Here is a 14,909-nt window from a genome sequence, read left to right on the forward strand (position 1 = left end):
TACTAATGGAGAAAAATCCTAGACACCGGTAAATACGGAAATTCTTTAAATGCTCCTAAAAAGGGAGGAGCAGAGGGGCTGGCGCTTTGCTCCTCTTCCTTTGATTGCCAAGCTGCAGGAGATCCAGCCGGAGCAGCTTGGAAGTGCCCAGTTCCCAGGGCGGAGAAGCCCCGAGGGAAAAATAATCCAGGTGCACTCCAGGCTCCTGCGGCTTGGCTCTCCCCGCCCTGCTGCCCTCCGAGTGGGGCCGGCAGGAGCTGGTGACACCAGCTCAACCTGATGTCTGCCGGTGCCGCTCCTGGTGTGGAGAGGAGGAGATGGTTTTGCCCGGATACCGCATCCTGAGGACGCTTTCTGCTGGTGTGGGACTGGGACCACAGGGCAGCTCTCCAACAGCTCCCAGCTCCACATTCCAGGGGACCGGATCGCGTCCATTAACTCCTTGAGCACTCATCCTTGGAACCTGCATCATGGGCTGGCAGGAGTCCTGGGAACAAGTGAAGGGAACCCGGGATGGAGGATTTGAGCACACAGCGGCAGATCCAGCCGGCACGAGGGCTGTGCCAGCGCCCAAGCTGGCACGTGAGCAGGTTTGCCCGCCCACGGGGCAGGCAGCCGGGGTGCAGGTGGTGGCTGCCATGGTGGCAGGCACGACACGAAGGGATGCAGACCCGACGAAGGGATGCAGACCCGACAGAGAGCCAGGAAGAGAGAAAAGTGATGCAAGGAGTGGGAACGGGGCACTGAGGCTGAGCCAACACCAGAGAATTAAGCATCTGTAAATGCACTCACTGGCTGGCCAGAAGCGGCTGGAGCATTGCCACCGCCATGCCACCCCGAGAGCCACGCTGGGCCAGGCAACGTGGCCTTTTACAGAGCCAGGTACTCCGCATGCGGGTGTCACCGAGTGACCGTCACAGCAACACGGGGAGGTGGGTGAGGATGGCACCTTGACGGCTTTTTGGTGCTCGGCTCCTGCGGCAGATGGTGTAAGAGCTGCAGAGGGATCCGCGACATAGGGAGCTGGGAGTTTTCCAGGGTGGGCGGCTGGGGAATTCCAGCCTGAGTCACGCAGCAGGAAAAAGAAATCGGTTCGCTCAAATTAATGCTACTCCTTCCCCCACACTTGCGTGAAAGGAGGGCTCTTCCTTCTCCCCCCGCCTTGCAGAGTGATACAGCACCACCTGCCCTCAGGACGCAGCACAGGATGACACCCATGGCCTGCAGCAAGGGGAGAAGGCAGCAGATGGGTGCTCCTAATCCCCCCTCCGAACCGACACCCAGCCCGGGAAAAAGGGAAAACTCTCACAGGCTCCACTTACTAATTTCCAAGACAGAGCCCAGCCCCGCTGCACGCGAGCGTCTAGTCAGCGCCTGGCAATTCTTGGCCCATTATTATTACGAGCTTTTCTGCTATAAAAAGGAAATGCAATTTGGGGATGCCAAGACTGCATCTTCTATAATCGAATTTTCCCAGCTCAGCAGGGGTGGATCTGGCCCGTCAGGACACATCACCCTCCGCAGCAGCCGCGTTCTGCCCCGACCACAGCCCAGGAAACCAGACTCACACCCAAATTGTTCCAAACTGCTGCTGCAGAGCCCCAAAGCACCCACCTCCCCGCCTTGATCTCCCACCACCAGGCACCGGAGCAGCATGGGGTTGTCCCCTCGGCACCGGTGTGTCCCGCAGCAGCGTGGGGATTTCTATCAGACAAAAGCTGTTCTTATCTCCCCCCTGCCCAGAAAAGGGCACAGAAGAAGAAACCAAGGTTTTAACTCAAATCATACATTTCCACACCATTTTACCACCCAAGGATGCTCAAAATGCTTTGGAAGCCTTTCCTTTGAGCCATCGCCTTCCCATGCTATGCTGATCCCCGCAGGGAGGGCTGTGACCTGCTCTGGCGGAGCAGCAGCCCCAAGTCTGGGCTCCAGGGGTCCCTGCTCACCCCACACCCGGGCACGGCCCTTTGCAGGAGCCACAGCCCCCCCTGAACTGCTGCGCCCCATCCCACCCCGTACCCACCCTGTGGTGCCCTCAGCATCGCTGGCGGTTATCCCTCGGGGGGCTCCAGCCCTAAAGAAGACCGAGCCTCACGCACGGGGGGCTTACGTGGGCGCGCCGCGAGCAGGGATGCGGCTGGTGGGATACGCATCCCCCCTTCCCTGTAAACCTCAGCTTTTGATTATACCTTCCATCACCAGTGGAAAAACCTGGCAAGTGACCAGTGATGCAGACGAGCGACAGCCTTACGAACCTCCAGAGCTCCTTCTCCTGGCGAAGGCGAGGTGAGGAGCCCGGCAAACCGCAGCTTTTCATTGCTGGGAAACCAGAGACGGCCGGAGCTCAGCTTCAGTCCCAGCGGGGACACCGGGAGGGAAAAGTTACGATTCCTCAGGTTCAACCTTCCTTTTCAAGTCGCTGTATCCTACCTTTGAAGCAAATTGCCTTGCAAATACCGATTAATTTAACTTTACAACATCCATCTTAAATAAACAGTATCTGGGCTTACAGATGGGGAAATCAAGGCATGGAAGGGAAAAAAAGGCAGAACCGGGAACAAAACCCTCTGTGCTTTAACTACAAAATCATCTTTCCTCATTAGCAGCTAATCAGAACTACCAGAGGGGAAGAGATTACAGACAGGGCGGAGAGAGGAGTAACTGAAAGAAATACAGACATCAAAACAGATTTTCATTTATTTACCCATTTATCACAGTGAGTCACAGGCTTTGAGTTCATTCCAGCCTGCTTTAGCCTTGCAGGATTTTGGGATGCCGCCTCCAAAATCTAAAAAGTTAATAGGTCACAGCCACGCACCGTCTCAGGAAGGAGGAAAATCTGCAATTTTGGGTTGGTCTTGGGAAATCTGATATTGCTTTGCCTGCTAAATTATAAAAAACCACTAATCTTCCCTCGCCAGCCTCCTAATCTTTATGGGAGCCCAGATACCTTATCTCAAACTTGCTTATTGAGCAGCACCCTGCCCTGCGGGGCAGTAGCTTGGGTGAAGGTTTGCGGCGGCTCCGGGACATGGGGATCGGCGGTGGGATTTGGCACCCACAGGGTGCTCCGTGCCCCCCAACAGTGCCGCTGGCGGGGGCAAATCTGCCGGCATGGGAGCAGCTTGGTGAGGGCCAACACGGACATCAAACTTCAGATGTCTGTGCTTCATCTCAGCCGCCTCCGGGCTGAGCAGCTCCGGGACAAGAGGGTCCGGCCGGGCACAGGCTGCTGAGACAAAGCTGACGCGTCCCTTCTGCTCCTCTCAGGAGGTCTGGGGGCTTTTCCCCCCCACACCTTTTTGCCCAAAAATGATTTGTGAGAAGTGTTTCATTTACTGCAGGCGGAGGACATCTCATCTTCAAACTTCCCTTTCTCTCCTTATTTCATCCTGACTTTCCAGAAATGAGGAGACAGCGGCATCCACGATTTATCCACCCAGCCACCGCGCCGGGTGTCCCAGGTCTCCGGAGGGGACAAGCCCCCGTAACTCACCCCAGCCCCGGGACGCTCGAGCGGGTCACTACCTGCACGACACCTTTCCTCCGGCGTTCCCAGCCTCATGCACGAGCCCACGCTGGGAAACGAGGAACATATTTTCAAATCAGAGGAGGAAATGGTGTCTTTGTGTCAGGCAAGTGGAAGAAATCCAGGACCAAGAGACTGCAGAGCCTTTTCCACTTCAGACAGCAGGTGCTCTCCAAGATGTGGTTATGGCAACAAAATAAATGATGGATAATTGCTTTTGTGACAACTTGCCAATTAAATTAGACTCAGCAGAATAACATAATGACAATTTGTTATGCTCTGGTGGGCACTAACACACCAATCATAATTAAATGCTATGACTGAAATAGAATGCTGCTGTACACAGGAATATATAACCCCAATTCCCTCCCAGTGAAACATTATAGGTTCAGACTTGATTTCAATTTCTGGGGGATAATAGCATTAGCGCACATCAGAATGAGCTTGCAATATGCATACAGGCGGCAGCAGCACAGGGAGACAGACAGAGCCAAGGGCAGCTGAGCCGCGGGGCTCCTGGGGGACCCTCCCCGGCATCTCTGATGCTCCGGGTTTCACAGCAGCAGGGGACACCCCCAAATCGCTGCCATGTCCCACGAAGGTTTGAAATCCTGGGCCAAGGAGAACAGGCAGGGGAGTGAGTGACCCCGAGGGAGCAGCCCCGCTGCCGGCACCGGGGCAAGAGCTCGCCGGGATGGGGCCGCGGGGGTTTCTCATGGCTGCGCCAAGGCTGCCATCGCTCCCCGCCAGCAAAGCCCTCCCGAGCAGCCCCTGAGCAGCCCGCCCGAGCCACGGGACCAACACAGCCTGCACTTGCTTGAATGATTACTAAAATGTTCAATAAAATAAAACGTGCAGCAGCGCCCAACAGCACGCGTGCCCCACAGCCGGGGGCCCTCTGGGGCTCAGCCCTTCCAGCTGACCCGGCCACAGGCGGGCTGGTTGGCCACAGTGCCGGTGGCTTGCATCGGCTCATCGAAAAACCGAGCACGTCAAGTCCTGCAAGGACTTGAAATTTCCTGGTAAGTCAGCAGCCCGATTTCTTCACCACGAGCCGCCGCTGAGCTCAGCCTGCCGGTCTCCTGGGGATGCACCGACCCTCGTGCTGCTCCTGCCTCCCGCCCTGCTCGGGGCGACTGTCCCGCACCTTACCCATCCCAGAACTCTTGGGCCAGGAATCACTACGTCACACAGGCATTTCTGGCGCGTTAATTTAAAACACAAACCAAGCAGATGGCAGGAACCGATGCTGCCGAGGTTTTGCAAACCCTCCCCGAAAGCAGAAGCCACCTGTGTGCCATCCCCTCTCCCGCTGTGGAGATTCGACGCGCCGCAACCTGCGGGGCTAACCGAGCCGGCAGCGCCTTACTCCAATGCCACATGCATTTTCCTGCCAAACGAGCGTAAAACACCTGGCACGTCCACCCGGCCGCCCTCAGGAATGGCTGCTGCAGAGCCCCGTCGCGGCAGCTGCTCCCCAAAAAGCAGCCCCGAGCCCCACTGCTTTAGGAGAGCCCACAGTTTACCCAAATAAAAGCTTCCTAATTTCAGGTGATGCAAAGCAGGCTGTTGCCTCGCAGTGCCAAGCAATGAGACTGCCGCATCTCTGGGTTACAAAGGCCACCATAGTCCTTGATAGATCTTAGCGTATCTTTTATCAGGTGCTGAATAATAAGGCGAGTATAAAAATACAATAAATTGGCTCCAAGATCCTAACAGATACAGATACAGCTCAAAACGGGGCAGATTTGAAGACCAAACGCCAGTGTGCGTGCAAGCGAAGGGTGGGCAGAGGTAAATCACAGAAGAATACAACATCGCAGCAACGCCAACATTTTAACATCTTACTTAGAGCTACGTTCTTAAAACATTTACTGCTTTATTACCTGCCTCGATGAAGCTTGGCACGGGCAAGGTCAGATCACCTGTTTTTTCCAGCAAAGCTGATGAATTACTTTGGCTGCTCCAGACATAAAACCTGATCCTATTAAATCCCGCGTCTCCCTGCCCTCCACACGTAACCGTGGATAATCTGCCCGGGCATGACCAGCAGCGTGGCTGGAGATGTGTCCCCGCAGAGGGACACGTGCCCGGCTCTGCCATGTGGGCCACCCGCTGGAGGGGTCGTGCATCGTGGCGGGGGGCAGCTGCCCTGTGGTTTAACCAGTGCCCAAGCTCAGAAACCAGTCATGGAATCATAGAACGGTCTAGGTTGGAAGGGACCTTTCAGATCATCAAATCCAACCATCAACCCAACACTGACAAAAACCACCACTAACCCATGTCCCTCAGCACCATGTCTGCCTATATTTTAAATGCCTCCAGGGATGGTGATTCCACCGCATCCCTGGGCAACCTATTCCAATGCTTAATAACCCTTTCAATGGAAAAATTTTTCCCAATATCCAGTCTAAACCTCCCCTGGCACAACTTGAGGCCGTTTCCTCTTGTCCCATCACCTGTTCCTTGGGAGAAGAGACCGACCCCCCCTGGCTACCCCCTCCTTTCAGGCAGTTGCAGAGAGCGAGGTCTCCCCTCAGCCTCCTTTTCTCCAGGCTGAACACCCCCAGCTCCCTCAGACCCTCCTCACAAGACTCATGCTCCAGACCCTTCACCAGCTCCGTTGCCCTTCCTTGGACACGTTCCAGAACCTCAATGTCTTTGCTGTAGTGAGGGGCCAAAACCAAACACGGTGTTCAAGGTAGGGCCTCACCAGTGCAAAGCACAGGAGGACAATCACTGCCGCCGTCCTCCAGCCCCAAGCTGTGGGCCCAGAGGTGTTCACTCCAGTGGGACACATCCTGCACGCAAGGAGTGACGCTGTTTGGTAAAGTACCGGTCTGTGTAATGCTATGGCATCCCTAGAAACTTTCTTTCACGCGGTTCATTGCACGGATGTACCTGCGTCATTTGCTGCCTCCTTAGGGCTCCGCCACCAGGGCAGGACCTGCTTGCAACACACCACCCCAGGACGTGCCACTGCAGGGACAGCCCCGAGCCTTGACAGCCCCCCTGAATTTCCAGACGGGAAGGGGTTTCCCCTCCAAGTGCTTTGCACAAACCCAGCAGCTGCAGCCCAGCTGCTTTACTGGTTTTATTGTTGATGCTACCGGGGCAAGAGAAACTGTGCGCAAGTGGGTTAATCACAAAAGCAGCAAGCTTTGCAATCAAGTCTTCTAGGTCCTACGATGGGCCCTGCTGGAGGGCAGGCAGAGTTCTCCATCCTAAAATTTTCAGGTCAGGCCCACAATTTTAGGAATTGACCTTGGGAAACCTTCAGGCTGGCTTTCAGCGCTATAGAAGGGGTTCTACTGCCTGCCATTGCCCTGTCTTTTTAATGCCTCAAGGAGTAAGGAACCTTGTAACTGATACTTTGGCATTTATTGTCACTTAAAAATAGCCTGGCAATCACAGAGAGGAGCCGCTGCACACACCGCTCATCTCGCAGGAGGAAGGAGATCAGCAATTTAGCCCAGAGAAGGTCACGGGGCCGCTCTGTAATGGGGTGTAGGATTGCGAGGCAGCGAAAGCTTTGCTCCAGTCATTACCGAGCATTACAATAGCGGAGGACAGGCCGGCCCGGGCGTAAGGAAATTACTCGACTGCACGAAATGCCGGGCGAAGGGGCAACGACAAGGTCGCATCTGCGGCTCTTGCCTACAAACCCTACCTTTGCCTGCCCCAGCACAGGCAGGGGTTTTGCTGTACCCTGGGGGTCTCCCTCCACCCCAATTCCCTTGCTGCGTCTTCTACCCCACAGGCTGCGCACCCCGCTTACTCCCAGGAGAAAATGAGATTTCTTTTCAACTGTTTTTTTGTCAAAAGCTTGGATTTCTCCCCAGCACCACCCCACATGTGCAAGGCAAGGCTGACACATGTTTATCACGCTGCCGGGTGCCAGCAAACCCCCCCGCTGTGACACCACAGGGACCCTGTCACCACTCTCCCTTCCTGGGGGACACCGAGTCCCCAGACGCTCCTGGCAGCGGAGCACGGCTCCCACCTAGTGGGGACCCACTGGGGGCTCAGAGGGGGGGCTGGCGCATCCCAGGTGGTTCCCAGCCCAGCTCCTCCTGCCAGGCCCCTGACCTTTTGCTGACGGCTGGAGGATAAATGCTTGATAAATAATAAATCGCTCACCCCAGGCTCTTGCTCAAACCTTTTAATTAAAGTAGTTGAGTTACTCTAAGGTCACGGTGATTGGCATTTCAATCCCAGCCCAGCAAATGCATCCATCAAACAAACACAGAACTCCGGTCTTAATTGTGTTTTCTCCTAATTGCACCAAATACCTGAGCTCACACCCCTTCCCCGTTACCCACCAGCTGTAACACACCCGCGGTGCAGAACATCTCTACCGGCTTCTCCATCCGCCGCAGACAGCCAGCAACCTGCCCAAGCCCCAGGGCCAGCTCTGCCCCAAGAGCTTCCAAGGAATAATTTCCCGATTTACACCATCCGAGGGGTCCCACCCTCCTTTGCTGCCCCACTGAGTGTCTGCTCCTTTACATACAGGTTTTCCAGCTAATTTGGCTGCAAACCAGCTTCAGAATAACAGCGTGCACCCGTCAGTGAAGTACACAACTGTTCTACACGGCGGCTTGGCAAGGCGTGGAGCACACCACCACCCTCCCACCCGACAGGTTATACCTCATTTCAGATGTCGAAGGGGAAGAAAAACCCACGAGGGGTCTCTGACTCCCACCCAGTTGTGAATCCAATTGCTCCCCAGCCCATCACAGAGCTGCTGGCCCAGCTGGGAGTGCTCAGCCCCGGGGGAGCCCCACCCCAGTGACTTTTTCCAATACAGAATAAAAGACAAAATTAATTCCAGCTTTCTTCTTGCCTGCTCTGCACAGGAACTTGCTCAGGGCACACCGCAAGGCTGCGGCTCTACTCTGTGTTCTAAATTTAATGTTATTGCTCAGTATGCTTCAGATGAGTAAAGGAAGACAGAGCCAAGCTCAATAAAGAAGCGAGGATGAAGCCAGTTACAGCAGATGATAGAGGAAAAGGCTCTTTAAGCAATGTTTGCAATTTTTTAGAGAAGTGAAAACAAACAGGAGACCACCGAGCTGTGAATGGAGTGAGAAATCTCTCATGTGTTGCTGCATTCGACTTCGTAGCACTTTTCCTTTTAAAGTACTTCCCTCTGCATATTTTTGGCAAGCTAAGAGCATCATCAACAGTTGAAAATGCAAAACAGGATGCTCAAAGTAAAATCTTTTACCTCTGTCAAAATCCACAAAAGGCAAAGACAACGCTGCAGCACAGAAGACACAGAGCTGTCGGTCTCTCTTCCCTTGGGCTGGTGACAATCATTTGGCCCCAGCAAGAAAAGAGGGCAGGAGGCGGGACACTCACATCCCAGCTGCCAGCGATCTCCTGCCGAGGGCAGCTCACCTCGGTCCCCAGCCAAACAGGGACTGCTGCGATCCAGGGAACCCCCAGCCAAAGGCTGCCTGCGGGGGAGCCAAGGGCTTGCCGCGATTTACTCTCAGCACGTGTCTCCGCTCCAGCACCGTTTCAGATTGAACCCCATCGTAATGCATTTTTCTCATCTGTTTACATTATAATTCCTCCTCCCTTGACCCAGCAGTTCTGAAACTTGGATACTGGAGGTGGGAGCATCCATCACACTCACCTCTAAGGGGCTGCTGGGTTCTGGATTTAGGGATTCAGGCAGCGATTCCCACTCCTCGTGGAAGAGCCTTGCTCAGGCAGGTGTAGGTGCCACCGAGGTCAGCTCTGGAACCAGATCTCCAGAGCCTACAGCCGCAGCAGTGCTGAGACAGGCGCCTTCTGCTCTGTGAAAGAAAATCCCGCACTCTTCTACCATTACAGAATCGAGAAGACAGTTTGACCTTCCAAGGATAACTGAGTAATTGTACTGTAACTACCTTGCCACCAGGAAGTGAATCAAGCCACACAAAACCAAACTACAGGCATTTTTAAATCCTCCTCTTCACTGACACACAACACACATGCGTAAGACAGGGTTCTTGCATCACACGCTAAGTTGTGTTGCGGGGAATCTGCCTGGGAGGTAGGTATGAAACCAAAAGGAAATCTTTCCCTCTTCCGTGTAGGGGAGAGCCAGACAAGGAGGGAGAGATTTGTTTGGCATGATTTATACCTGTTTGGCTTTGGTGGTAGTTTGGTTTTTTTTTAAAAAAAAAAAAAACAACCAAACAAACAAAGAGAGCCAAAAAAACACAAACAAAAGAGAAAAAAGCACAAACAAACAGTAATTGTTTTTCATATAGACCAAAGCCAAAATCTTTAATAAAAAATACACTGGGCACTGGCAGGCATGGGAAGAATGAAGTTCTAATCAGCTCCGAATCCCAGTAAGATGGATTGTTATTTTCTTACATTCTTCCACGCCAAAGTTTCCGGGACTGTTTCTGTAGCAGCACTCAACTTGGGTCGCCAGCAAACTGCTGTAACATCACATCTTTCACACTTCTGAAGGGACAAGTTTCATTAAAAGTCACTAAAAAACTGCAGAGGTCAAAATTATCTGGTATTGTTGCACTTTATCCTATTGCGAAGTTAAGCAAATGATGGAATAGGAAGAGTATATTATTACATTTCTATAAATAGCAACTCTTCTCAATTAGCTATAAGAAGATGACACTTCAGACAGCTGTTAGAACGCACCAAGCAAGCGCAATCTGCCATTTCAACAGCAGGACCCTCACACGGCCTGCACTGAAAAGTGCAAGAAGTTAAGAATCACCTTTACTACTGCAAATAAGACACCTGAAGAGGCAGAACCTCCGATTTTTAAAGAAAATGTTTAATTTTTCACTTTTATACTCATATTTTCCAACTCACAATTTGTGATAACATTTCCGAACCTCAAAAAAGGGGATTATCTCCAATTTTATGAATGGGGAGATGGAAGAACGTGCGCCCCACACATGACGAGGGAAGGCACTAGAGCTGGATAACTGAGGCATGTTCCCCCACAGGAAAACATCTCATAACCACCAGCTGACAACAGGACATCCCGTCACAGGACACTACCACGCCTGTTAGGAGGGTACAGGATTTTCCTTCTGTGTTTCTGCTGATTCCAGCGTCTGCTCCTCCCGATCTTTCTTCTTTTCCTGTATCTCTTCCAACACAGTTTGAAGCTGCTGGTGTAACACAGAATCTCTGGTTTCAGCACCTTGATGATCCTGTTGTGCTACCTACAGTTAGAGGCAAACGATCAATGAAAAAAAAGTTGCAAAAAGTTTCCGCTGAAGCATGACTGAAGAAAGCTATAGAAAGCAACAGCCCCAGTTTGTATGTCCAAAAAAGTGGATAGAAAAGTTCTTGGTCCAGAGATAAGCGGACAATGAGGAGAATGGAGAGCGTACCACAAGCAGGATAAAATGATTTTAGCTAACGGAGTTTAAAACTGCAGCTTTTATAAACAGCTCTTCTGCCTTTTTGAGGGTGTTCAGCTACAAGGACAGCATCCTCAGAAGAAATGCTAATCAGTTAGTCATGAACAAGATAAAAGACTTCTAACCATCACAGAGCAGCCGTGTTCTACTCTACCCGATGGGCTCTTCTAGAAGCATCTTCAGTGTGGTTTTTTTTACCTCGTTTTATGTTAAGAGTTATGTGATCATTGCCTGAAGTAACTAGACTCCAGGTGCCCAGGAGCCATTTCCCCTCTTGTACACCAGGGATAAACAAAAAGCAGTGGCAGAACACTTTGACAGTTATTTTCTTGCCAAAAATATAAGTAAACAACCCTCTATTATTGCTATAAGTAAGCAATGCTCTATTTCAATACCTTAAAAATACAAACAAACAAGAAAACCAAACACCAAACTGCAAGACTTACGCAAAAATTTCCAGTTCAGGATCAAGGTTAAAGAACAGAAGTGAGAGCGTGTTAGACTACTTAACTATTAAAAAGGGATGGAAGAGCGTATCGGTTACCTTTGAACCAGAAGAGGTTCTAATTTACCCCACTACCTTCGCGAGATAACACGTACACAGTAACACATATACTCATTTCCAAACGGTTTATACAGACCCACCGACAGATGATTTGAAAGCACTGAAGACTGAAATCTTTCACCACCACAACAAACACTTCTCTTTTCTGTCCCACAAGTACCTTAACCTTGGCACATTCATGACTAAGAGAAAAGTTTACTCTGCACAGCAGACATTTTAATACGACCATCATGCACAAGACTGACTTGCTGAAAATATAATTTCTAAATCCACTGGCAAGTTAACTCTGAATATTTAGCACTTACTTTATCTGTTCCTCTTCTTTGTAAAATTATTCCACTTGCTAAAAGGGCTTTTCCTGTTTCTTCAAACAATTTTTCCTCCTCAATTTTTCCTTCTTCTTTCAGTTCATTGAATTTCTCAACAAACCTAGATAAAAAGATTGTATTTTTACTCTCACAAATAACATTTCGGTTCACTGACTTAAGAGGAGAAAGGGTCAAGTCTCAGAAATATTTCCAGTTGAGTTATAAATAAATCTTACCTCTGGCAAGTAGATTTGTAGTTTGATTGCAACAGGTCGAAAGGTCTTGGACCGTTGCCATAAATTCTGTAAAATCTCCTGTCCAAAAAAATAGAAGAGGAGCGGTGGCAAGGGTATTCCCTCCGCAGGGGAAGGTGCCTGGTGAATGGCGGGGCTCAGGCACCCCTCAGCGGCCGCCCGGGGAGGGAAAGCGGCAACTCACGCTCGCACTTCGTCCTCCTGGTAGAAGATGGGGGGGACAACATCCTTCACCTTGCCGTAGCGCGGCCGCGGCACCCGGTAGACAGGCTCCCTCAACGGGGGGAAGGCAGCGTAGACGTCGAACCACAGCGGCTTCTCGATCACCCCGACGCGGAGCAGGTTGCGGGTCCTGCCGGGGGAGAGGAGAGGCGGGGGGGCTCAGGGAACGCCCGGGCCCTGCGCCTCCCTCCCGGCAGACCCCAGGCCTCCCGACTCGCCCTCCCCGCGCCCCCCCGCAGCAGGGGACCCCACGCCCGGTCGCCCCTCGCACCGGCTGAACACACTCCCGATCTTCTGCATGCGGTTCCCCGCCATGGCGGCGGCGGCCAGGCCTCCCCTAGCAACGCCGCTCCCCCTAGCAACGGTCTGCTCTCCCACCCGGAAGCGGAAACGCCCTCGGGGCCGCCGCCAGGGCGCGCAGCCAACAGCCGAAGGAAGGCGGCACCCAGGCAGCGCCAGCCGATGACCGAGCGGGGGCTAAGCCGGATCGTGCCGTGTCCGTCTCCGCCCCCCATTTAAAGGGCCAGCGCCGCCCCCCAGCCACGGCCGCCCCCTGCCCTGATGCGGACAGCCGAGGCACGCCGCCCGGCCGGGGCTTCCACGGAGGCTGAGGGACACGGGCACGGCCACGGCCACGGCCGCCTGGGGCTGGTCTCCCCTCAGGCGATGGAGATGCCAGGCCCGAGGATGGGGCTCCCGGTGGGGCCGGGTCTCCCCGGGCGGGGATGGCGGCCCTCAGCCCCAGCACGGGAAGGGCCGGGAGTCCCGTGGCCTGTGCGGAGCCGCGTCTCCTCGGGAGGCCTCTGCCGCCATGTCGTGCACCTGAGGGAGATGGCGGCAGGACCCCCCGGGGGAGGGGGAGGGCATCCAGGGCTGGGGCCCGTCCCCTGCTGGGGGGTCTGTCCTGCACCCACCCTGCCCGTGTCCGTCTGTCCTGCACCCCAGTCTGTCCATGTCTGGGGATGGGACTGTTGATCAGGGAGTGGTGCGATAGGACAAGCGGTGACAGTTTTACTCTGAAAGAGGGGAGATTTAGATGAGATCTGAGGAAGAAATTCTTTGCTGTGAGGGCGGTGAGCCCCTGGCCCAGGCTGCCCAGAGCAGCTGTGGCTGCCCCATCCCTGGAGGGGTTCAAGGCCAGGTTGGACGGGGCTTGGAGCAACCTGGGCTGGTGGGAGGTGTCCCTGCCCAGGGCAGGGGGTGGCACTGGGTGGGCTTTAAGGTCCCTTCCAACCCAAACCATCCTGTGATCCTAAGTTTCGGTTGGGACGTGGTTGAGACATCACAGGAGGTACCTAACCTTGAATAGGATGTGAAACCAAACAATGTGTCTCAGGTGTTCTTTTGCAGGTGCTGACTTAGACATAAGATAGCAAAAATACATCATCTGGACCAAATTCGAGCCAAGCGTCTATCCCAAACTAACCTTGGGTAATCATAATGCCAAAATACACACCCCTATGTGAATAATGAGCATGCTAATCAGGTAACCTCCCTAAATGTGTTAAAACAGGGGCTTGGGTGCATATGTATAGGTAGGAGTGGTGAGTGAATCATTGTTAACCAATCATCTGTATTTTATCGTTATAAATATCAGGCAGTTGGAAACATGAGGTGTGCTGGCTGTTGTTAAATGCCCGGCACCCGATTCTGCAGAACTGAAACAAAAGCAAATATCTCGACTCGGCGTGTTGATCGGCTCTCGCACAGCGGGTGAAGGACCCTCATTTAGGGTCAACCCCGGCAGCCACCGCTAAACCCCTCGCCTTCCCCCCCAGCCTTCAGCCACGCTCGCACCCCCAGCAGCTCTGAGCGTCCAGCCTCTGCTTCCAAATAACGCTGGCTCCTCCGGGGCCAGAGCGCAGCTCTGCGGGGCTGAGGGGGTGCAGCAACAGGGTGTGGGGTCGCAGCCCTCCAGGAGGTGCTGCGGACGGGCAAAAAAGGAAGGACCATCTCCAAAAATACCAGGGTGCCTCCTTGGCACCAGCTCTGGGATGAGGTGACACCAGTTGCGCTTCTCTAAAGCCTGAGGGCTGGGAAACCAAGAGGGCGGAGAAGCCCCAGCCGCACAGGCAGCAGTTGTCACCCCCGTTGTGGTCGCCGGACGCGTGCGGAGCTGCGCAGGGCGGCCTGGCTGCCCTCTCCGGTTTCCGACAGAGCCATCGGGGCTGCCCCGCTGCCTGCTGCGGGTGACGGGGGAGGACAGCTGCCCAGGATGAGGGACACGGTCCCCAAGGAAAAGAGGAGCCGCTGTCACCCGCGCTGGCCTGTCCCACGAGGAGGGGACGCTGCAGAGACTGCCATCGCGTGCTGCACCTCCGCGGTGAAGTCATTTCTCTCCGTACGGCAGGAATGACCATCCCCAGAGGCTGGGGCTCGGCTCCTCCGCTCGTGGCACTTCACATCTGCCCCGTCTGCTGTCCCCAGAGCTGAGCACCACTACGTCCCCCTGGCCACCAAGGAGCTTGGGGACCGGTGGTGACACTGGGCTGCAAACCAGCACCAGCAGCGGGATGCGGGGAGGATCACTCGCGCCCCGGTCGCCTTTCGGTGTTGGGTCTCACCCGGACGGAGAGACAACTGTGGGATTTGCCGCCATGGTTCACACAAGCCCTGTCCGGGCGTCCC

The 14,909-nt window shown here is 53.8% G+C and overlaps 1 protein-coding gene across 1 annotated transcript; it reads right to left on the minus strand.

Annotated features, from left to right (window-relative positions):
- Nucleotides 1-10,313: 10,313 nt before the first annotated feature.
- On the minus strand, nucleotides 10,314-12,697 carry MRPS23 (mitochondrial ribosomal protein S23). The gene is made up of 5 exons (XM_063341284.1): nucleotides 12,553-12,697; nucleotides 12,244-12,411; nucleotides 12,042-12,119; nucleotides 11,803-11,926; nucleotides 10,314-10,731 (listed from the first exon to the last, which is right to left on the minus strand). The coding sequence occupies exons 1-5, from the start codon at nucleotides 12,594-12,596 to the stop codon at nucleotides 10,573-10,575; spliced, it is 573 nt and encodes a 190-aa protein (XP_063197354.1). The 5' UTR covers nucleotides 12,597-12,697; the 3' UTR covers nucleotides 10,314-10,572.
- Nucleotides 12,698-14,909: the final 2,212 nt, after the last annotated feature.

This window comes from Chroicocephalus ridibundus, chromosome 7, assembly GCF_963924245.1.
Source record: "Chroicocephalus ridibundus chromosome 7, bChrRid1.1, whole genome shotgun sequence".
Taxonomy (NCBI): Eukaryota; Metazoa; Chordata; class Aves; order Charadriiformes; family Laridae; genus Chroicocephalus; species Chroicocephalus ridibundus.